At 37.4% G+C, this 22425-nt stretch overlaps 5 protein-coding genes across 7 annotated transcripts in view; 2 read left to right on the forward strand and 3 right to left on the reverse strand.

Moving 5' to 3' along the window:
• On the reverse strand, positions 1 to 6605 carry LOC110178977 (uncharacterized). 3 transcript variants are annotated; one of them, XM_086835299.1, is made up of 4 exons: positions 6505 to 6605; positions 712 to 1210; positions 161 to 642; positions 1 to 104 (listed from the first exon to the last, which is right to left on the reverse strand). In XM_086835299.1, the coding sequence occupies exons 2-4, from the start codon at positions 1196 to 1198 to the stop codon at positions 54 to 56; spliced, it is 1020 nt and encodes a 339-aa protein (XP_086691425.1). In that variant the 5' UTR covers positions 1199 to 1210; positions 6505 to 6605; the 3' UTR covers positions 1 to 53. The 3 variants fall into 3 exon arrangements, with proteins under 3 accessions (XP_086691425.1, XP_020801948.2, XP_020801947.2); XM_020946289.2 differs by lacking the exon at positions 6505 to 6605 and adding an exon at positions 1352 to 1598 and having other exon boundaries at positions 712 to 1205; XM_020946288.2 differs by lacking the exon at positions 6505 to 6605 and adding an exon at positions 1352 to 1598.
• On the reverse strand, positions 1788 to 4665 carry mus304 (mutagen-sensitive 304). Its single transcript, XM_020946280.2, has 2 exons — positions 2229 to 4665; positions 1788 to 2163 (listed from the first exon to the last, which is right to left on the reverse strand). The coding sequence occupies exons 1-2, from the start codon at positions 4552 to 4554 to the stop codon at positions 1940 to 1942; spliced, it is 2550 nt and encodes an 849-aa protein (XP_020801939.2). The 5' UTR covers positions 4555 to 4665; the 3' UTR covers positions 1788 to 1939.
• On the forward strand, positions 4687 to 6453 carry Polr3D (RNA polymerase III subunit C53). Its single transcript, XM_020946281.2, has 3 exons — positions 4687 to 5151; positions 5209 to 5597; positions 5662 to 6453. Exons 1-3 carry the CDS (start codon positions 4895 to 4897, stop codon positions 6291 to 6293), a joined length of 1278 nt encoding a protein of 425 aa, XP_020801940.2. The 5' UTR covers positions 4687 to 4894; the 3' UTR covers positions 6294 to 6453.
• On the reverse strand, positions 6535 to 7476 carry mRpS26 (mitochondrial ribosomal protein S26). The gene is made up of 2 exons (XM_020946290.2): positions 7117 to 7476; positions 6535 to 7061 (listed from the first exon to the last, which is right to left on the reverse strand). Exons 1-2 carry the CDS (start codon positions 7323 to 7325, stop codon positions 6581 to 6583), a joined length of 690 nt encoding a protein of 229 aa, XP_020801949.2. The 5' UTR covers positions 7326 to 7476; the 3' UTR covers positions 6535 to 6580.
• Positions 7461 to 22425, forward strand: part of LOC110178975 (uncharacterized) — a 21251-nt gene continuing 6286 nt past the window's right edge. The window contains exons 1-2 of the mRNA XM_020946286.2: positions 7461 to 8059; positions 15150 to 15260. The gene's annotated coding sequence lies outside the window, so the exon portion shown is untranslated. The remainder of the gene's footprint in view (positions 8060 to 15149; positions 15261 to 22425) is intronic.

A 22425-nucleotide genomic window follows, 5' to 3' on the forward strand; every position in this document is an offset into this window, starting at 1 on the left:
TTTGAAAATTTATGAAATTTATTTCAGCTTAAACATCTAGGTAATACATTTTTTCAAAAACAATCCGTCAAAGCAATTACCTGCTTAGCTGATGTTTTGGAAAGCTGCAAAAAAAGAAATCATGTTAAATGAGCCTTAAAAATATTTCGAAATCACTTACCACTTTTTGAATTTCGTGATCCATTCTCGGATTATGAAAACTTACGTCCAGCGGCCGCTCTTTTAATGTCAACTCACTTTCGGAAATAAATTCAATTACCTGACGGATAAAATACTTATTCACTTGGTCAATTGGCATGCAAAGGGAGCGTAAATTTCTGCATTTTGATACTACTTCGCTAAAGACTATATTTGGATCATAGTATCCATAAAATCTAGTGTTAAACTTCAATCTCTCTAGTGTCTCGGCATGGGCCAGAATCCATGCTAAGACGTCAGGGGTGATTCGAGCTTGTAGATGGAGTTCTCTTAGAGCCGGACAAGGTGCTGTTTTAAATTCTTGCGAAGCAGTGAAAACCTTGCCAATAACCTGCAGCTTTCGAAGTTTTTTAAGACGATTGCACAGCTCGTCTAAGTTAATATCATCCGAGCGACTGCAAATTATCAGCTCCTCCAATTTCACCATATTACGCACTTCAATAACTGAAAAAGAAATGCCGATGTTCGATGTGGACTAAAATCATATTAGAATTTCAATCAATAAGTTCTTACATTCGTCGGCGCAGAAATGAAATAAATTAAGACGTTTTAAATTCCGTTGAAACTTCAGTAGTTTGACAATCCCCAGATCATTTCCCATTATCGAGCTGGCGATTATGGAAACTGTTCTCAGGCTTCTAACTTTTGCCAGAATCGATTTTACGCCTTTGATATTTTTCTCCGAAAGTTCAAGCTCTATGTACTGAAGGTTTGGGCAGTGTTTTTTCACTAATTTCAACATAGTGTCGTCGAAAGATTCATGGACCTTAATATAATTCACGTTTGATCCGCAAAGGGGGAGCATTAACTTCCGCTCCGTTTTGGTCAAGTCACAAATGTTGAGATTCCTAAATTTATGCCTATAGTGACAAGAGAATGCCAATTCAAAATGGGGATGAACCTTAGCCAGACATATTTGCTCTTTCAAGGTCGGCAACTCCTTAAATATTAAGCCAAGAACTTCCAGCGGCAAGTCGGTTATGTTTGGTGAAGTCTTCATTTTCTGGCTTTACTAAAAATATGTAAGAATATCAGTTTTTAAGGATTAAACAGGGGAGATCGGGAGACATGGTCAATTTAAGCAGGATTCTTTAAAATCAAGTATATTTGACACATTTCCCGCCCCTTACTTTGAAATTTTTTAAAACATTACCTAGAGCATTCAGCAAATCGTCAACAATATAAAGGCCGAAAATTAAAGACACTTGTATTTGTTTTAATCGAAGTACCTTCGGCACATCACACTAAAATATATCACAAGTGAATATGCGGAACGTCGACTATTATATTTGCGAGCGATGCAAATCGTTATTTCTTCTTAAATAAGCAATTTTTAAGTTGAGTTCTGGGAATAAGTAAAAATTGCGCTTTATTTGTAAACCGAACTAGTTGAAATGAGCATATAGTCAGCTGTTCAAGCTAGTTCGTAAGTGAATCAAACAACTTCATTGTAATCGGAACTGGCTTAAGAAAACCATCAACTGTTATCGATACTTTCGTTGTTGTTGAGCGGTTTATTTAATTTTTATTTCATCAGACTTTTAATGATTTGTTTAAGCCCAAGACAAAATATTTCTAAACGGATTTGATTTCATTTTCAAAATCACAGACGAACCTGGTATCAGACAATTTATTAATACTAGATATGGAAATTTTACAATTTAATAGAACTACCTAAGTAAGATTTTATACTTTGAACCTAAACCAAAACTAGTTAAACCCAACAACTGAATTAAACGAATTATTCAAAGGTGTAATCCACTTGTTTAAGGCCCGCAAAGAAGTCGACGTCGAGTAATTTAGAATTGTACGATATTTGCGTTGAGTTATTTTCTTTTTGTGTGTCCGCATCTTTGACAATGCGACTCCATTCGGCCAGATCGTTACCCGGATTCTTAGGATTCGCCTCCTGATGCAGGGGCTTGAGCATAAAGTGGGAGTTCTCCAGCCGGCCAAGTAAACGCACTAAAGGGGACGAGGAAATTACATGAGTTTACTTGTTTTTCAAAGAAATTATGTTCGAAACTTACACTGAATGGGCTGGAAACCCAAAAGGTCCGCGTGCTCCCGCCACCAGCTGCAGGTGAGGCTAAGATAGTGCTTAGTGGTTTCTTCAGAATCGCGAAACAGGCAGGTCAGATAGTACTCATGGAAGATGAGGTTGAGCAGATGGACAGCAACGCGGGATATCTCGCCCACTGTTTCAGTGCCTGCTCTCTTCTCGTGCAGCATCCACTGGTGCATCATCTGGAAGATAATCGTCACCGCACTAAGGCACAGCTTCACATAACACTCACACTCGTTGACCTTGCTGTTGCTGCGCTGCGAGGATCCAGAATTCGAGTTCCCGTTCAGATGGGAGTTTGATGTGGATGCCGAGGAGGAACCATTGGACACAGAAGCCTGCAAAGTCGTAGTCTGATCCTGTTCTTGCTCCTCGTCGTCAGCAAAGTAAGGCAACATTTCCAGTATAAAATCTGGGGGATTCTTGAAGCACTCAAAGGCAAAGCGCACATGATTTCCGCCTATTTGAAGCAGCAGCTGGAAGTGATCTCTCCTTAATGGAGTCTCGCTGAAGAAGCACAGCTCCAGAAGGCCGGCATAAACTTGCAATAAGCAGGACTCGGGTGCAAAGCGGTAAATGGATCGGACGCGGTCCGAAACAAAGCAATTTCTGGGGCTTTTCACACACATCCTGGCCATCAGCTGTGGCTGTCGATTGGCGTTTAATAAGCACGAGCTCAGCTCCTTGAAAACCCAGGGACTGGGCCGCGTAAACACCAACTGTTTGAGCAGGTCAAACAGTGGCTCTTCCTTTTCCTTCAATATTTCCTCTGCATCCAGAAGGAGGAGACTATTTAGTAGAGAAGCCAACGCTTCCAGCAATCCAAAATGCTCGCCTATCTCGTTGCAAAATCCCAGCTTGACAACCGCCTCAGTTGCCAGCTCCAATAGTCCAAACTCCTCGTTATGTTTCCACTCGAGAAGGGCGCTGGAAATATCACTGTGCTGCCGGCATATCAAGGCCAAGGTGCCTATGTATCTCCGCAGGACTAAAGCTCTTTCATTCTCAAACATATGACCCGGCTGGGTAAGGGAGATCCGCAGTACCTCCGGTTCCATGTCCAAGTTATATGGATTATATGGATACAGCGTGCAGTTGGGCGGAAACTTCAAGCTCTGGGCATACGAGGCGAATTCGACAAACACCTTACCCACGGAGCTGAGGATTCGAGGGATGAGATTGTCCAGCGATTCCGGTTGCGCCTGCAGCTGGGCGTAATGTAGAAGCAACTGTTTGAGTTCGGTCTCGAACAGTGACCTCTTCTTCTGCCTTTGATCCTGATCTCGAACCTCATCATACTCAAAGTCGATGCCACTATCTGCTCTCAGTAAGCGTGGCACCGATCTGTGTATATTGAGCCGGTTGAGTTGGAGAAGAATACGCTGCTCGGAGGCATCGGGAGCAACGATGGGAGCCAGGCTCATGTTCATGCTCATGTTCATACTCTTTTCATGGGCTCGCTGCTGGGTCTTCAGCTTGGTGTACTCGGCGTTCTTAATCTTCAATTCGATATCCTTGGCTGCTATCTGCTTGGCCGCCTCGGCCACCTTCTTATTGCAATCCCGGTTTGTCTCGTCGGCCAGGGCGAGCTTCTCCATTTTGCTGACCTGGAGCTGCTGGCGCAGATGCTTAAGTTCATCCCGGAGCAGGCTCACCTCTCCCGATCTGATCTCGTTGCGTTCATTGCTGTCCCCCAGATCCTTCTCCAGCTTCGACTTGTCTCGCTTCAGAGCCTCAATGCGGTCCATTAGGAACTTGATCTGGTGCTCCTGCTGCCGCGATTGTGTGAAATTCATGGTTGTCGTGCTCGTGGTGGTTTTCTGATGAATGCTAATCCTGCTGCCAGAACTGGTGCTGGGCTGAACTTGCTCCACAGGCTTCTGGGGCTCGCTATCCATGAGGGTAACGGCCAGGAAGTCAAAGTCATCGTCATCCGCAAATATATCATCCAAATCCAAAACGTTGGACTTCTTGACGGGCGGTGGGGGCGGCAGAAATATTTGCTGCGTGCTGGTGCAGCCCTGGGCTGTGGGTGCGAACTCGCTGAAGGTAATCTCGCTGCGGATATTGCTTGGGGCCTCCACTTCTCCCCGCCTCTTGCGCTCCTCCGCCTCGATTTCCGCCTCCGCCCGCTGGGTGGCCATCAAAATCACATCGTCGTCATCGTCCCAGAAGTCCATGATGCTCCTCGGCGGGCTGGGGCGGGTCGAGGCGCGGGTGACGCTGACATCAAGGCGAGGCTTCTTGGCTCTGGCAAGATCCTTCATAGGACCAAACCGCTTTGAGGCCATTATTTCGATGGTTTTGGTGAATAAACAGCCAAATTTCCATAAAAACAAAATTGAATTTTCTGCGAACTGTGTGACCTCTTAAGCAAATTCCATAAATCTCTAAAATTTGGAATTTGGTCACACTTCATTTTCAGAGTAGTTCAATAATGGTTCGATAGATGGTACCACCAACGAATTGGTGTTATCGATAGTGTCATCAATGTTTTCACAGCACTAGCACGTGGTGGCTCGCTCTCAATAAGCAAGCAATTTTTAAAGAAAATAAAGGAAACCAACGAATTTTCAGCGAAGGAACAGCGAATCTTTCGGGGAGGACGACGGGCGGCGCGAATGGGACGCCATGCCAGCGAAGAGGATGACGGCCAGCACAGCAGCAGCATCGTCTATTCCGGGAGGTAGTGCATCTACCACGAACAATAATACCAGTAACGGCAGCAATCTGACACCGGGAACCGTATCACGCCCACTGGAGACGCTAAACGGGATGACCAGATTGACGCCCGCCCGGGATTTAACACTGGGTGGACGTGGCGCAGCGGCGGGGGGCACCAAAAAGGTGTTTGCCCCCAATTTGAATGCGGTGCGAAATAAAAATACGTAAGCATTTTAGCTTTACTCAGTATATACCTTATTTCACCCGTTGTGAATTATTAGCAATGTTAAGACCTCCAAGGACACAACCCAGCCCAGGGGCGGACGTCGTGGTGGTCGGGGAAACGGTGCAGGAGCAACACGTGGTCGTGGTGGAAATTCGGGTGGTGGCGGCGGTGGTGGCAACTCAACGCTCATCCAAACCCAGGGCCTCTTCTCCGAGGGAGCGGGCGATGTCCATGTACGCCGATCAACAGGGAATGGCACGGCCTATGCCCGAGCAGGCGAAGAGGTGGCGGTGGCCAGGAAACGAGCGGATCGCAAGGACGACAGGGCACAGGCTCAACGAATAAACGAGCTGCTGGGTGATTCGGATGCCAGCGATGCAGAGCCCACTGATGAGGAGGATAATAAGACTGAGAATGCCCTGAAGCCCATCCTGCTAAAGGAGGGTACGTATCTTGGCCAAATTGCGTCATCCTAATGAAAAGGGGATCATACTTCTTGAAATTGTAGGTCTTTGGAGCAACCAGGCCCTACCGTTGGTCAAGCAGGAGGAACCTAGTCCATCTTCAAGCCGAGATACGTTAGCGGTGGCTCAGCACCTGCAGCAGTTGCAAATGAACCGAATGGAGGAACCTCCCCTACAGTATGGACGATATCCGCGCACCATTGGCAACTTTCTCGACTCGAGCCAATCGCAGATATTTCTAATGCAACTGCCGGATGTTTTGCCCTGTGTGAGCGATGATCCGGATGATGCTGAACCACCAAATAATGATTCAACAATGTCACCAACTGCCAGTGAAACGGAACCACCAAGTCCTGCTGCCGGCAAGTCGACAAAAGCTGGCAAGGGAAGTGTTCTGCGCCTGTTGGAAGAGGGCCAAATTGGTAAGATCCTGCGCTATAGGTCGGGGCGAGTTAAACTCCAACTCGGCGACACACTCTTCGATCTGGATATGGGTCTGGACCCGGGCTACCTGCAAGAGCTCATGTCTGTGACAGCGAACCGAGAGCAGCGCAGCGGCAACATGATCAATTTGGGACCGATCCAGGCCAAGCTTAAGGCCACGCCAGATTGGGTGCATCTGTTCGAGCAGCAGGAGACGGCAGCCAAGCGACCGAATCCGGTACCGAACACGTAGCACACGTTACCAGCATCCTGCATCCAATTCTCCCCAGTAGATATGTAATATTGTAAATAGGCTGCGCCTAACTCTAAGTTATTCCTATGCTTAAAATTCGTAAACAAATCTTTAAATATATACATAGAACTTTGTACTATGGACATGATCCACACCAAAATGTGCCCAATTCGTATTTAAACTTGAATCCTGAGAGCTCTATAACACTAACCTGATCCATTATCTAGACTTTCACACCTTATTTAAGCTAAAAAGCACTTTTAATGTAACGAACAATAGTAGAAAAATTAATTACTCAAGGCCTGCTGGTTGGGTTCCGGGTTGGGATTGGGATTGGCTTCTAGCAGCTGAGATGTATTGCGTCCGCGGTACAGATTTCCGGCCAGATCGATGGCAAAGTTGTGATCCACCGGATTGGCCAAGGCCGCTTCGATAGCAGCGTCCAGATTTTCCTTGGTAATGTATGTCTTAGAGAGCTCGATCTCGCGGAGTACCCGTTTATTGGCCTGCTCTTTGCGTTCCTCCTCGCGCACCTGCAGCGCCTCCAATCGCTCTTGCACATAGGCAACCTTTTCCTCGCGCTCCTTCGCTAGCCTCGCCTCTCGCTCCTTGGCAATTGTGGCGTTCCAGGCGGCATTCACATCCAGGCACTTTTGGAATTCGGCCTCCTCCTGCTCGGGTGTGAGCACAATGTGATCCGCTGTGGAGGTCTCCTCATGGCGGATGACTTCCTCCCGCAGGTACTGACGCACGGATCGGAGTTGGGTTCTTGAATGGATATTGTGATTAGATAAATGTTTCTCTGTGGTTTTTTTATACCAACTTGTACTGGTTGTGCAGTCGCATTAGTTCTGTTTTTTCCTCCTCCGTTTGCTTCTTGCGTTCTGGCACGCGGAACACCTTGCTCTTGGCCACCGGCAGCCATCGGGGTTTCCTTCGCCAGCGCACAAATTCCAAAGCAAAACTGTTGCCGCCCGTCTTGCCGGCGGGCAGGGCGGTTTGTGTCAGCACTTGGCAGCCGGCACGTAGCATTTTTTAAGCAATTTAATTAACAATTATCAGTTTTGCCTTTGCTGTTGAATAACCCTGCTGCAGTGTGACCGTTGATATTTTAGGCAATGTACTCTGGCATTTTCGGTTATCTTGTATGTGGTAACACTGAAACGAACTTTCAAGTTTTCCGGCCAGGTGAGCTTTTCCATGAAGGTAGCAAAGTAACTGCCCATTCAGATTCCATGGCTTAGTCGCTGTCTCAACGCCGCGCTGGCCGCATTTAAATTCAAGTTGTTCGCCTTGTGTTCGTGTGTGGGTTAAACTTAATAAATCGCCTGCGCAGCCGGTGCGGTGAATATTTTAAATTAAGTGCATTCCCGTTAACAACAAGTGCACAAGTGGCAGAAATATTTATTTGAAAAGTGTTAAGAGCCAAGAAAATGCACACACGCATACCAATGCAGTCAAAAAGTTAAAGCGACGATCATTCATTATTGCTTCTCCCGCTTCTTCTACTGCTTGCGCGACGTGTTTCGCTTACCTGTCAAAAGGCGCGTGTGTTGGTGTGCGCGCTTGAATATCGCTCCCTCTCGCTTGCTCCCCCATCGTTTGCGCATGCAAAAAGGCAGCGGCAGCAGCAAGACCAACCAACAACAACAACGGCAACTTCGCGTGAGAGCTTTTAAGTCGAAGTTCTTGGCGTTGGCGTTGCCGTCGACGCCGGCCGAGGCAGCGACTGCGACTGCGGTTGGAGCAGCAAGAAACTCATACAGGTTTGTTGGCATTTTTTTATATATCGTTGCCTTTTTGTGAATTTTGTTTACCTCTCTGATTGGAATGGGAATTCTTTCTGGTTGGCCCGCAAATATTGTTTCATATGTTTTTTCGCAATTGTTTTCTTTTTTAAGGAATTTTCGGGGGTTGACATTATTTGGGATTTCAGACGTATTTTTCGAGTTTTTAAATAATATCAGGTGATAGAATTCAAAATAATTAATTAAATATTGAATATATCACTTGTTAAAATATTAAAATTACATATTTACTAATAGCGAGAAGTGCCTACTTTCCAAAAAAACTTATTTTAATTCAAGGTAAATACTTATTTTATGTTTAATGTTTAATTTAATAAGTTTTAAGTCATTTTTAAAATAAAATAAATAATGAAATATATGTCGAACTCACCAGTTCCTGCTGGTTTCCTGTAATATAAACAATTTTTAAGGTAAATTAAATAATAATATTTAGATTAAGTTTTTTAAAATATAATTTTGAACCTAGTTAATATTTATGTGATATGTAGATAGGAATATTTATATATTTTTTAGAAATTTATAATAATTCCGAAAAAATATCTGGTAAAAAATATATTATTTATAATAAAGAAAAAATATAAATATATATGTTAACTACATGAAAATTGTTATAGTGCCTTTTATTTACATTTACAAGATTAATTAAAACAATGTAGATTTTTTCTTTGCTATAACAACAAACTGAGTTCTTATCCAGTTTACTTATCCTATGAATCGATCAGTTTGCTTGCTTATCCGATAACATTTCCCAGAAAAGTTTACACAGATATTAATATCGGATAAGATTTGCTATCTGAGAACGTGACTCAGATGAGGTTGATAAACCAAGAATGTAAAATTGTTGAATCATATAGTAAGAGATTTTTTTATTATTTATTTGTATATAAAATAAATGCTTATTCAATTATTAGTTATATGTATAACATATTTTTAAATCAGCTTACAAATGTTGTAGTAAGCCACCGATTTTTCTTATAGTTTTCCCAACAAAACCCCTTTGGCTTATCAAGAAAAAGTGATTAAAAATTAAAAAAATGATTTACAACTTCAGTGCACTGGCAACTGCACAACACAAAAGTCAAAAAGTCTTGCCTTGAACACCCTACGCCTCTGCAAATTTATTTACATAGCTGCAGCTCACAACTCTCTAAGCACAGAAATAAGCAACAAAAAAAATTATAAAAATAATTATGCCAGCCACAACAACATCAGTAAGTGAAACATTTTAAACGACTTTCAGTCACGGCAGCAGCTCAGCAGGTGTCGGTTAAAAGCGGGGGGAAAATCGTTGGAGCAGTTCTCCGACTTCAACTTAAATATGCAAACTTTTCCACAGTGCTTTGAGAATTTTCGCAAATTGTGATAAGAGTGTTGCGCCCTAACTGCAAAAACTTAATTAGCAAATGTTGTGGAGTAATTAAAACAGGAATTGTTGTTGTTCTTCGTTTGAGCCCCCTGAAATGTTGGTAAGGGGAAAATACAAAATAATTATCGCGAAATGTCGCAGTGCAGTCTGGTACCTAATTAAGGTGTTTAAACAAATAGAAAAGCAAAAGTGAAACGGGAGACACGAAATGGAAAGGTAAGCCTTAGAGGGAAATTCAGAAACAGAAGATATATATATTATTTATTAAGAAAATTATTATCCTCAATACTCAAAAAGGTTCTGAACTTATTTTCACATTTAATAAAAGTTAAAGAAAGCATAAAACGCAGAAAACTTAACGAGTGCTGACATCATTTGGCTTAGAATCAACCCCAAACCAGTTATCCGTAATAATGTTACATGAAAACGTAAAAACCAAAAACACAATCTAATGTATTAGAGGCCAGTAACAAAATTGGCCCGAAGCACTTAAGAAAATCCCTTCATTTTCCAGCTTACTGTCATGATTTTTTGTTTCAGTTGTTGTTTCAGTTTTTTTTTAACCATCTTAACCTTTCATCAGAGCGTTCAGCCAGGCGAAAGATTGACAAACTATATTTACGACTCCCTTCTGATGATCTCAGCCAAATGATGACAATCTGGCACGCAAGGGACTTCATTACATTTCGTTTCCGTTCCCGCAGATAAAAGCTTTTAGCCAAGTTAGCTACAAAGTCTAGAACCCCCCTCTCTCCCCTCCAAGCACACTGCAAAAACTGACCTCAAATTTAATTACCAACTTAACCTTTTTGGCCAGCAAAGTGGGTGCAGCCCATGTGACCTAATCCTGATACTGAAGTGACCTATTAACTGTAGGAAAAGCCAAGTCGAGGGGAGGAAATGAGGACATTTTGAGGTGGGATATGCTTACGTAAAATTAGTGCAAAGCATTGGGCTTTAGCCCAAGTGTTTTATTCTTAGCCAAGGAAACATTTTAGGTGCCCATAAAACTAGGATAATAAAATGTTTTCCAAAGGCACGCCAAGGTTTCGCCTTTTTGGGGGGCTATTTTTGGAGCGACGTTTTTATGGATTGCTTATACCACCAATAAGCAATAAATGAATATATTTGTACAGAAGAAATTGCCAAAAATATATGTAGGAAATATAAGGTAGATAGATTTATGACATGATTTATCTAGGAATATATTAGGCATAAAAAGGGGGAAGTATCTGTCAGTTTTGATGGAGAAATAAATATTGTTTGCATTGCCTTTTAGGTGTTATTAGAAATAATATAGGACAAGTAAAACTAATGGAAACATTTTTGTGTTAAACGAAAATTCTTTTATCAGTTGTACAGAAATTAAAAACAAAATTTCCCAAATGAAGAGAATCATTTTTAAAGTGGTTTCTTTTTTTGGGTTCTGTGAACTGCATTTTTTATAAAAAACATACCTCTCTTTTATAAAACTTTGACTTGACTTGACCCTGGCACGCGTTTTTTACCGATCACTTTTTCAATGCTTTCTTATATTCTTTATATGTTCTTATGCGTTTTCTCCTCATTTTCATCTTTTATTTTTCTTTATTCGTAATGGTCACGTTTGGATGTCTTATCTCTCAAGTTACTTATCAAGTTTTGAGGAGTGGTTATATGGCTTATGGTTAAAATATGCAAATGCTGTTTATATATCAAACTGGTTACGACTGAGCTAAAGGAAACGAAAAATAAAAGTAACATAATGGAATGAAAAATGCTATAACATCAACTCTCAAACTGGTAAAAAATTAACACTAATTTCCAAGCTTGGAGGGAAATGTTTTGCCTCAATAGATACTTGTATTTTTAGGAAATGTTAGCGTTTAAATATTCTTTATAATGAGCTCTTTCTTGGGATAATTATGTTGGTATTATTTATGAATCTGTAAATATGTTAAAATGCCAACAAAATGAAAACTCGGTCAAAACTCCACAGGTAGCGCTTCTGCTCCTCTCATTTTCTTCTCTTTTAACACAATTTCAAAATAAATTTCGTTTTCAATGCCCGAAAAAAACTCTTGAAGAAAACCAAAAACATAACCGGTTTTAACAGTTAGAGCACACACACTCACTCATGCTGAAGAAAAGGTATTTTATCTACCAAAAAAAAAAACAAACACCAAAATTCAAAATGAAAAGTAGGTGACGTTAAGCACCGCTAGCCCTCAAAAAACTGGTCGTTGGAAAGATTCTTTACCTTTATGTTTTTTTTTGAATGCACAGGGGAAAATAGTTATATATTTATATAGGTACATATATTCTTTATTTCAATAAATTGAATTTTAATTATTTTTTCATATAAATTTTTATAAATTATTCTTTGAATTATTATCTTTGTTAATACAAACTTATTTAAAATGTAAGCTCATGTCTTGCATTATTTTCCTCTCTGAGATGCGCTTTATCTGCACCTCTTGTTTATTTTAAGTTTTTTTTTGTTTTTCTTTAATGCGTGTTAAAAAGTTTTTAGTGTGTTGCTTGGCGACCACGCCCCATTGGATTTTTCAATTTTTACATAATGTAGGCAGGTCGACGGCATTGCGTTGAGTTGTGGCTAAAAAAGGGGGGGCCGTGGTGGATAGTGGAAAATGTGGAGCTTTGGTTGAGTGACCAAATAACATCGGCCAACAGCAACAACAACAAAAATAACAACATCAACAAAAAGACTACAACAATAATAACAACACCAACAACAAACTACAACAACAACAACAACTGACAACGTCACACTTGCGTGGTTAGCTTTTTGTGCATTGCCAAGAGCGAAGAAGAGATACGTAGCTAATATAAGACTCGCTGGCAACAGTGGTTCTGATACACAGGAAAACTACTATAAATGATCTTAATTAAGAAATAATTGTATATGAATGGAAATCCTTTTTTATACCCTTACAGGGTATTCTAATTTAATTGAGAAGCTTGTAAGGCAGTGAAGGAGTCATTTCCGACCCCATAAACCATATATATTCTTGATCAGCATGAACAGCCGAGTCGATCTAGCTATCTCAGAAAGGAAAACAAATTTTCGCAATTTTGTCAAGGTTTTTTCATCGTTAAAATCTTCAAAAAAAAAGGTAAAAAATTTTAATTTTTTCAATTTTAAATTGAGTATGTAGATTTATTAATCTAATAAAAACTAACATAGGGAAACTTTCCAAATTGAAATTAATTCATTTTTGGTTTAGGTATGAGTTTTTTAAACTTTGATTTGTGCAAAACATTGACATATAAAAATATAGATAATTGATACAAAGAATGCGAATATTTAAAGCTTAGTTGCCAATGCTCTCCTATAATCGAATTGCGAACTGGAAGGGTATATCAACTTACAAAAAATTACATAAACAATTTACCATCTAAAAACCCACTGTAAAATTGCAATGGTTGCGCAGGCGTCTTCATGGTCAATCGAAAACTTTTGCCTGTCTTATGCAAATTATATTTTTGCATTAATTTTTTCTCTTACAAGTGTTCTTTAGTTATCTTTATTACACACTTTGACTGCGTAATTAAGTGCCCTTTTAATTGGATTTGGAATAGCTTCATCTTATATAGGGTTTATTTCTTCGTTTTGTTTGTTATTTTTTCTTATTTTGCTGCATTTTAATTGAAATTTATGCAGCTATTTAAGTGCACAGCGCTCTATGTTTTTTTTCGGAGGGAGGCTGCGGTTCAGAGATTCTTTTGTTATACACTTTGTTTCGAGTGTATGTGAGCGGGAGTTCCCGTCGTATTGATTCGAAATTGAAACGGTTTTTCCATTGTCGAACAGGAAATTAGATGAGCTGCGTTTGGTTCCAATTAAGAGGAGAGGGGAGAGGCTTTCAACGAAAGTGCAGCACTCATTTCGGTAGAAATCATTGTTAATTTAGAATTAATGGACTTCCAAAAGTATTGGGTTTTGTTTGAAAACCTATCACAAAAAAGTTATATAGAAAAACATATGTTAACTGGTACTAAACATGTTGTTTAGAGGGCTTAAAAGTGTTTATAATACTTGTTTACCTAAAATATAATACAGGTACGTGGTACATGGTACTTTATATAATACAAATAAAATCGTGTAAAAAATATATAAATTAAATAGAAATAGACTTTGTTATTTCTATAGGAAAAGTTTATATTTTTAAATTTGATTTCAAGTTCTGGGCAATGTAATCGAAGTGTGCCTAAAATTATATTATCACTAATGAGCACTTTAATTAACAAAAAACCTCTCTTTATCATTTGATTATTTGTGTTATTATACGCTTCCTCATTTTAAATGAGACTACAAGTTGTTTCTGGAAGCAAAGAAAATTTAAATGGTTTAATGGTGGTTTAATTTTAATGTTTCCTTTACGACTTTACAACATGCCAAGTTATTTAAATGTCTAGGAAAATGATCACGAAATTATATTAAAATATATACAAATAAATAATATAATACAATCAATCAAATCACAGTTTATTAATAAGGTCTTATAGAAGTTATATTGAAATACTTTCCCTTTGAAAATAATTGAATTTGATTTCGTATAATGATTATTTAACTCGATTTTGATTCAATTTATTTTCCCATTTGAATAAGTCAATAAATTTTCATTGTATTTTCAGACTTTGATTACGAAATTCTTCATCTCAAATTGAACAAAAATTCTGTATATTCTGTGTATTCCCTCCTCTTCGGTGGCATTCAATTGCTCAATCAACCAAAAAATGCTTGAACAGGTCAAGAGTAAAGGCTTTGACTTGCATAACACACAAAAAAACACAACTCAACAGAGAGACACAACTATTATTTTTGGGGGTCAATTATAATTCATATGCTGAACTGCAAGTCTCTCTAATTAAAGTGTTTTCTTCTTGCCCAACCCCAAAACAGGGGAAACATGAGGAAACATTAGAAAGCCATCAAAATCAACCGAAAACCATTTCGAATTGTCGTTTGGATGCTTGTCAACTTTCGGTGAGGATTTTAAGTACTTTTGATTGCGTTTCACCCATTGTCACGCCGCCGCCGACTAACGTGATTCACGCAATTTTCATGGACATGGAGGGGGTTATCGGAAGCGAAAGGGGGTTCCCATTAACCATTGTCATTGCTGTGCAACTGGCATACAAATTTTTGTTGAAATTCTCTAGCTCCAGCTTGGGGGTAATTGTCATGCAATTCAAGGCACAATTGCCAACCCTCCAAACCTTATTTGTTGATAAGATTTTAAGTAATTGTTGTTGCAATTGTGCATAGTTTAGGTTTATAGTTTATCTTTTAATTAGGGGAAGTGATTTCGGGCTGTTGATTAAGGTGTTTGATTAGTGACAGATGAAGAGGATGTCTCACAAGTATACAAATATAAATAAATAATTAATATAATTGGTTATAGATGAGTGACTTGAAACTGAGGTGTAAATTAAAAAGGCAAAGGAAATGGGAAAATTGTTTAATTAGAAAAATATACCTTATCAAACATTTTAATTCCCAGAAAACTATTCAAGGCTATTTGAATCTTAATCATATTTTAATAAAATTTAGGTAATTGTTTTTAGCTTAAGAAAACTACCTCATGTAAAAAAAAATACTTACATGAATTCATAAAATATTTGTAAATAAAATCGAATTCGTTGACCTAATTAATTAATGATTCTATCTCTTTTTAGTTAAATCCTCATAAAACCACAATACGCATACCCCAAGTCATGGATTATAGCAGAAGAAAAATCAAAGTGTGCTTAATTAAATTGGGTTTGGATTTATAAAATAAGCTTCAAGTAAGTATATTAATTCCATTTTTTATGAATTAAGCCACCCAAAACCTTGCTTTTAAAAGTCTATTTTTTTAATTAGATACCCTCAAGGTTCTGTAATTAAAATATTAATGTGAAATATGAAAGCTAAAGCCACACAACAACTTTTAAGGGGTTTTCTTTACCAAGAAAACAAAACAAAAACATTTGCAGAATCAGCTAAATTCCACACCAAACAAAATAAAGACGAAGTAAAGTTAAATGAAAGAATGTTACCTACTCATCTTTCTCGTCAAAAATTCGCGGTCAAGGTTGTTAACCTTATAACGCGCCACTGTCTTTGCCTTATATTTCTTCAGTTCTCAAATTCTCATTCTTATTAATTTATACGCATTTTTATACGCGCAACAATAAAAAAAGGAAAAAAAACTGAAGTTGTCTTTGCGACATAATTAAATTATGAAATTATGTATACGCCGCGTGGACCCCAAACAACAAAAAAGGTCAAAGAAAAGGCACTGATGGCAAACAAATGAAATTAAAATATGCCATAAGCATAAAAGAAAAGTAAAAATAATCAAGCGACTATGAAATGCCTTAATTTTTTTATATATAATATTTATAGTTAAATATTTAATAGAATTTATTTAGATAAATATTCAAGTTATGTATTAATACATATATACCCTTGAACTCTGAGTTAAAAAATCATAAATAAATGAATGAATATAGTGAGAAGGAACTGTGGGGCAGAGACAATAGCAAACCGGTTCAATAACTGACAAACTGGAATGAGGCACAAATTAAATTACATTAAAAGGGCAGCGGCCAAAAGATGATCAGAAATATTCGCATGACTCAACTTAAACGATACTTACACATAAATATATTTAACATATATATATTCTTTACAATACGCACTCGAGGTCTATTTAATAAAGCTAGTAAAAGAATTCTTAGGGTTACATTTGAAGTACTTGTGTCGGTCTCATTAGAGGTTTTTCTTTACGCCTAACCTTTGGCTTCCCCACTAATGAAAACTTGTTTTTCAACAATATCTGCAAGTGATTAACAATATGTTAATTCCATTATGATGTGGGAGCTTATACATACGAATATATATGTATATATATGTATATTTTTATCTGCATATCAGAGAAACTTGTGTGGGATTTTTGTTGGGAAAATGTATGAATGGTTTTTCGCAGACATTGAAATCTATTTAATTAAGTTATGGTGTATATTCAGTTAGATATTATATTCATCCCTAAAGGTGTTTGTTAATTAACATAACATAAAAGCAGTTGCCTATTTAATTAGTCAACCAAACACAGTAAAGACTGGGCTTTAAATTATTTGCAATCATAATTCCTGAGTGGCGCACGTGATTTATCGACTGCATCGGTGAGCAGATTTCTTAGGGGTTTTCCAAAGAAAGAAAAATCCGAAACCATAAGATAAATCCAGATACACTTGAGTGGCCATTCTAAACCATCTGAGCAGCAAAAGTCTTTAGAAATTCTGGTGGTGCCAGGCTTTGTTCCGTTCTGTTTATTTATTTATCAAAGTGAAGTTTCAAGTGTCGAAAGAATCTGATTAAAAACCAGGAAAAAGGGTCTAGAAACTGAGGGTTAATATTCAAGTAAATAAACTAAGAAGAAAGGAAGAGGTGTAAATAATTATTTTATTATAAATCTATTTAAAACAAATTCCTCGAAATAAATTAAATGGCAATTACAGCTTTGGTAACTTCCCACAAAGTTCTACTCCAACTCTCCTCCATATTTTTTATAAATCTCTATGCTTCCGCCTTTTCTAGACCATAAATCGTCTTCTAGCCAGATAACGGACCATCTTGGTAGTTGGTTGGTTAGTTTAGTTAGTTAGTTAGTTAGTTGGCAACGCCCTGGGGCGTGGAGAGCGGCACGCAGAATTATTAACTGACAGTGGCAGCCATTAACAATGCGCACACATGCACACGACTTGTTCTTGCAACATCAGCAGCAGTTGCAGCAAACAGAGTTTACACAGAGAGAAAATATTTTGAAATAAACTTGGTTAATTAACAAAATTTTTAAACATTTATATTAAAAGAATAATGGTATAGCTCGCTTTAAAATATCAAATAAACAAAGTTTGCTTGCTACAATCTTTAAGTTGTTTTTGTAAAGGTTAGCTTTGTATTTTTAGGCATTCGCTATCGAAATATCTATGAATATATATATATTTATGAATTTATATATATTTTTTTCTTATAAAAAATATTATTTTAGTCAAGAGAAACTTGTAAATTCAGGAAAAATAATGGTTCTATTTTTTATAAGAAAGTTTTCGTACTTTTTAGCCTTTTTAGCCACTTAGAAATTGTTCATATTTTGCCTTTTTAGTATTCTCATCACCTCTTAAAAATTCCAAATAAATTTGATTTAAATAAAAATTATTTTCTGTGTAGAAATAGCATCAGTCGCTGGCTCGTTGCACTTTCCATTTGCCAAGTCAGTGGGCCGCATCCCGCATCTCTCTCTGGATTCTCTCCTCTCATCTTCCCCAATGGGGATGCATTGGCTACTTTAGCTAATGACTTTATTGAATCGACCGAGGCATGACTTTTGCCGTATCAAGCTTGGAAAATTAGCACAAGCAAATTAAATGAATAGACGACAATCGGCCATCATCATTATTAAACAGAATGTGTTGGCATCGCCTTGGGTGGCACACTAACAAGATATCATTAGGAACAAGAAAGGAAGCTAACTTCGGCACGCCGAAGTTTATATACCCTTGCAGATAGAACTTCTATGAATAAAAAACCATACAATATAAATGATATATATTTGTGTTAAAAAACAATGAAGTAATACCTGCTTTCATTGTATTCACCTATACATATTATATTTGCAGTTTTACATTCAAAGATTTGCATTTTTCCTCTACATCAAACGATCGTTTGTATGGCACCTATATGATATAATAGTCAGATTTTCATGAAATTTGACACAAAATTTAAGACTAATATAAAATGCCTGTACCTAAAATTTGATGAAAATCAGTTGAAAATTGAAAAAGTTATAAATTTAATTGTATTAATTTCTCGATCGTTCCTATGGGAGCTATATGATATAGTAGTCCGATTTTCATAAAATTTTATGCAAAATTGTAGAGTATAGTAAAATGGCTATATCTCAAATTTGATCCAATTCTATTGAAAACTGAAAAAGTTAAAAAATTTTTTGTAAAAATTTTCCGATTATTCCTATGGCAGCTATATGATATAGTCGTTCGATCCGGCCCGTTCCGACATATATACGAGTGAGAGTATATAGAAGGCTAACTACAAAGTTTCATTCAGATAGCTTTAAAACTGAGAGACTAGTTTGCGTAGAAACGGACAGACGGACAGACGGACATGGCTAGATCGACTCGGCTGTTGATCCTGATCAAGAATATATATACTTTATATAGTCGGAGGTGCCTCCTTCACTGCGTTGCAAACTTCTGACTGAAATTATAATACCCTGCAAGGGTATAAAAAGGGGGTAAGACTTGGCTTAAATACAAAACTTGAATTTGCTGAGTAATCGATAGTCAAATAGTATTGTTTTTTAGTATTTTATATGATTTACAGAACTATATTTATACCCATCTATTTATAAAGTAATTCCCACCCACATTCCAGAAACTTGAAACCCGACTAGCTTAGCTTGTAACTAACTTGGTTTAATGCCAATAGCTTCAACACAATGTCATCTAGGCTATAAACACTAACATTTAAGCAGGCTCAAGACTTGAGGCATTTGTGGAACTTAAAACTTAAGACCCAAGGAAAAACATGCCCCATACCATCTCATCTTTTGCTTTTGCCTGCTTGTTTCATATAGCAATTATGCTTAATTGTTTGACACGGCCAGAAGAAGAAGAAGATGGTTAACCGTGTCATGTAAAATGCATGCACATGTTATGTAAATAACGGTTTTAACTATGCAAAAACAACAACTAAGAGCAGGGTGGGGCTTGGGGAGGGTGGAAATAGAAAAGCGGGGGGAAAATAGAGTGGGACAGGCAACAGCTGGCCGCAGAGCAAACTGTTTCCAGAGCTCCTTTACCACCTTCAGCTCCTCCACTCAGTTTTCCTCCCTTTTGGTTAATGACAATGTCTGACACACATATGACAAAAGGGGGATTGGGGGGGTTAGGGGTGTCGGGAATAGGGATGAATTTGTGGGAGTCTACACGTGGCACAAAATATTTGCTTGATCTATATGTATAACCTTAAATATGTGTAGATTAACATTTAATAGGTAGCATAATCTCATTATTTAAAATCACAGAATTTTTATGATAAATAATAATAATAGAAATAGTAAAAAAAATTAAATAAAGAAGAATTTTATACAACATTTTTTTCCGGATTTATAATATTGTTTTATAAAGAAACAACCTCGTGGAATGCAGCAGCTTTATTTGTAATTTGTTTTTCAATAAATATTCCACAACTTGAAGCTCAAATAATTTCAATTAATAAAATAAAAAAAAAATAAATAAAATTTAAAAGAATTCCATTCAAAATTGTACTTTCTCTAGTCTTAGAAAATGAATTATATAAATAATAATATATAATAAACTATAGCACATAATAATGCACCTTGATTCAAATAATATGTATTCCAGAATTTATTCTCCACAATATTTAAAAAATGGATATTAGTAAAATATAGAAGAATTTAATAACTATTAATTCTTTTTTCTTATGGGAATATCAATTGTTAAATAAAATAACCCCACGATATGCCATACCGCTCTCTGTGATCTTATATTATTAAATAAAATTCAATTTCAAGAAACATTCTACAATTTGAAGTTAAAATTGTAGTTAAAATATTATAAAAATTTGACTTTATAAACTATGAAAACAAAAATAACTCTTTATAAAGTGAATTACTAATAATTTTCATACAATTTCCCAATTAAACTTCTATTTTCTCTTTGTGTAAAGGGACTGAGAACAAGTTTTTTTTGAGGGCGTTGGCAGTTTGATTGTTGTTTGCACAACTTGTCTTACTTGCAGCATGTTGCACGCTTGTCATAACGATAGATAAATACTAACTGAAAACTAAAGAGAAAAAGAAGAAGCTGAATGCCCACAGTTTACTGAACTACTTTACTCCAGAGTGTGTGTGTATCTATGAGTCTTTGTGTGTGCTTCAAGGAGCGGAAGATATCGCATCGCTAGGGCCTTTGTCAAGCGGAAACTTTCACCCAAAAAAAAAAAATATATATAGAGAAGAAAATAAAGTGTTTAAAGAAGCGGCAGCAAAGTAAAAGTTTTTCACAGCCCAACGAAACGTGAAAAATCTTTCACAGAATTGAATGGGAAATAGGGAACCAGACGATGGGAGCTTCCGTTGACAGGCCGCAGTGATATGTGTTAACCATAAAATCAAACAAGAATAGCAATTATAAAACCCCAGCTACCTTATTTCCATTTCTTCGGGCCAAGTTTGACCCATTTCTGAGACCGAACTACCTGAGATATGTACAAATGTTTTCCTGGATTTAGAACAGAGCATTAGCTTGTCAGTTCTTTGAAACTTGGGATTCTGTCTTTTCTCTAGAACAGCTAGAAGATCTTAAGAACCAAGCGGAAGTTGTATCTTTGTCTTTTATCTTAACGGATATCTGCTGTCTTTTGGTTACAAATAAAAAGATTCCATGGAATTGCAAATGTCAAGGAAGTCTCAACAAACACTATATAATTTCATTAAACATTTAATTCAAAATGTAATTATATCTAATTTTTCTCATGAAATACATATTAATTTAAATCTCAACTCATATTCCATGTGGGGAAGTAGGTCTAGAACCTGACAGGTGGATTTTTCCATTTCATTAACTGCCAGAATGAACCTTAACCCAAAGCAACCCCAATTGAAGTTTATAAAATAACCCCAAATTTAGTTAGCTGCCTGATCTGTCTCAACCTCTCACTGAGTGAAGTTTATATGTTTTATATGTGCTACCCCCGAAAAAAAGTGTTGCCCCCAAGCAAATTGCATTTTCCACTGTTCCCAATTTCACACACTCACACACATACACACAGTTTTTCCAAGGCAACAGCCAAGTCAGAAACGGCACAAAACTTTTCTTTTCCCGCAGCTGTTGTGGCCTGTTTTGCACTTTGCCATGGCAACAAGTGCTGCCAAACATAAACAAAAAAAAACGAGGAAAATGCGCCATGGAAAACTCTCAATTCGCGTTGCCAACTAGATACGAGTTAGAATGTACAAATATATATACATTGGGGGTATACTTTAAAATATTTAAATTATCATAATTTTGTTCCATTTAAAAACAAATTGAATTAAAATTTTGCAAAGAACAGCTTCAAAAATATATAGTTTTCTAGGAAATATATTGAATTTGAGGACATTTTAGTATATGAATCTTTAATTATTCTTTTTATTCAATATAAATTTTATGGTAAAAATCTGTTTTTATTCATTATAAATATTTATGTAAAGAGCTAAAATAGGGCCTAAATATTTAATGTATTCTTAAGTATAATATATTATCCATTAAATTTTCCGAGTTTCTTTTCTTATTATTGTTTTATATTAAATTTAATTTATAAATAAAGTATACCCTTTACATTCCCCTATATAAAAATCAAACAATAAGTCGTCCAACCACGATTCCATTGAAAATCAATAGCAAAAAAAAAAACTATAAAGGTGGACAATACAGGTGGGGAAAAGTGTGGCGGAGGGTGGAAAGGTGAGAGGCAAAACCATTAGAGAGCCAGCCCGCGACACGTTTTTCCATTTGATTTGCAGGCGTGCGAGCCTAGCCAAGCTGGCCGACAAATTGAAGTAAATTTCCTGTCTGCTTTGGGTCTGGATTCCTCCCACTCCCGCTCCTCCTGCTGCTGGGTCCCACTGGTGACCCAATTTTCCGCGGAAAAGCGACTTTTCATTAGTCAAAGTTCCCTTTTATTTGGGTTGGCGGCGGCGGAAAATTTTTGCACATTTCCCTGATTAAGTGAGTAAGAGGCAAATGGGTCTGGAAATTGATGGGTCGTCGTCGTCGTCGGACTTGGAAAAAACCTCAAAAGGTTGTTGGCCTTTCCTTTCCGCTGTGATCTTTGTTAAATTGCTTTATTTAGCTGGCTTTCGTTCCCAAAGTTAATTGATTT

The sequence above is a fragment of the Drosophila serrata genome, unplaced genomic scaffold, assembly GCF_035046125.1.
Source record: "Drosophila serrata isolate PLE 108 unplaced genomic scaffold, ASM3504612v1 contig_2, whole genome shotgun sequence".
In the NCBI taxonomy this organism is placed as follows: domain Eukaryota; kingdom Metazoa; phylum Arthropoda; class Insecta; order Diptera; family Drosophilidae; genus Drosophila; species Drosophila serrata.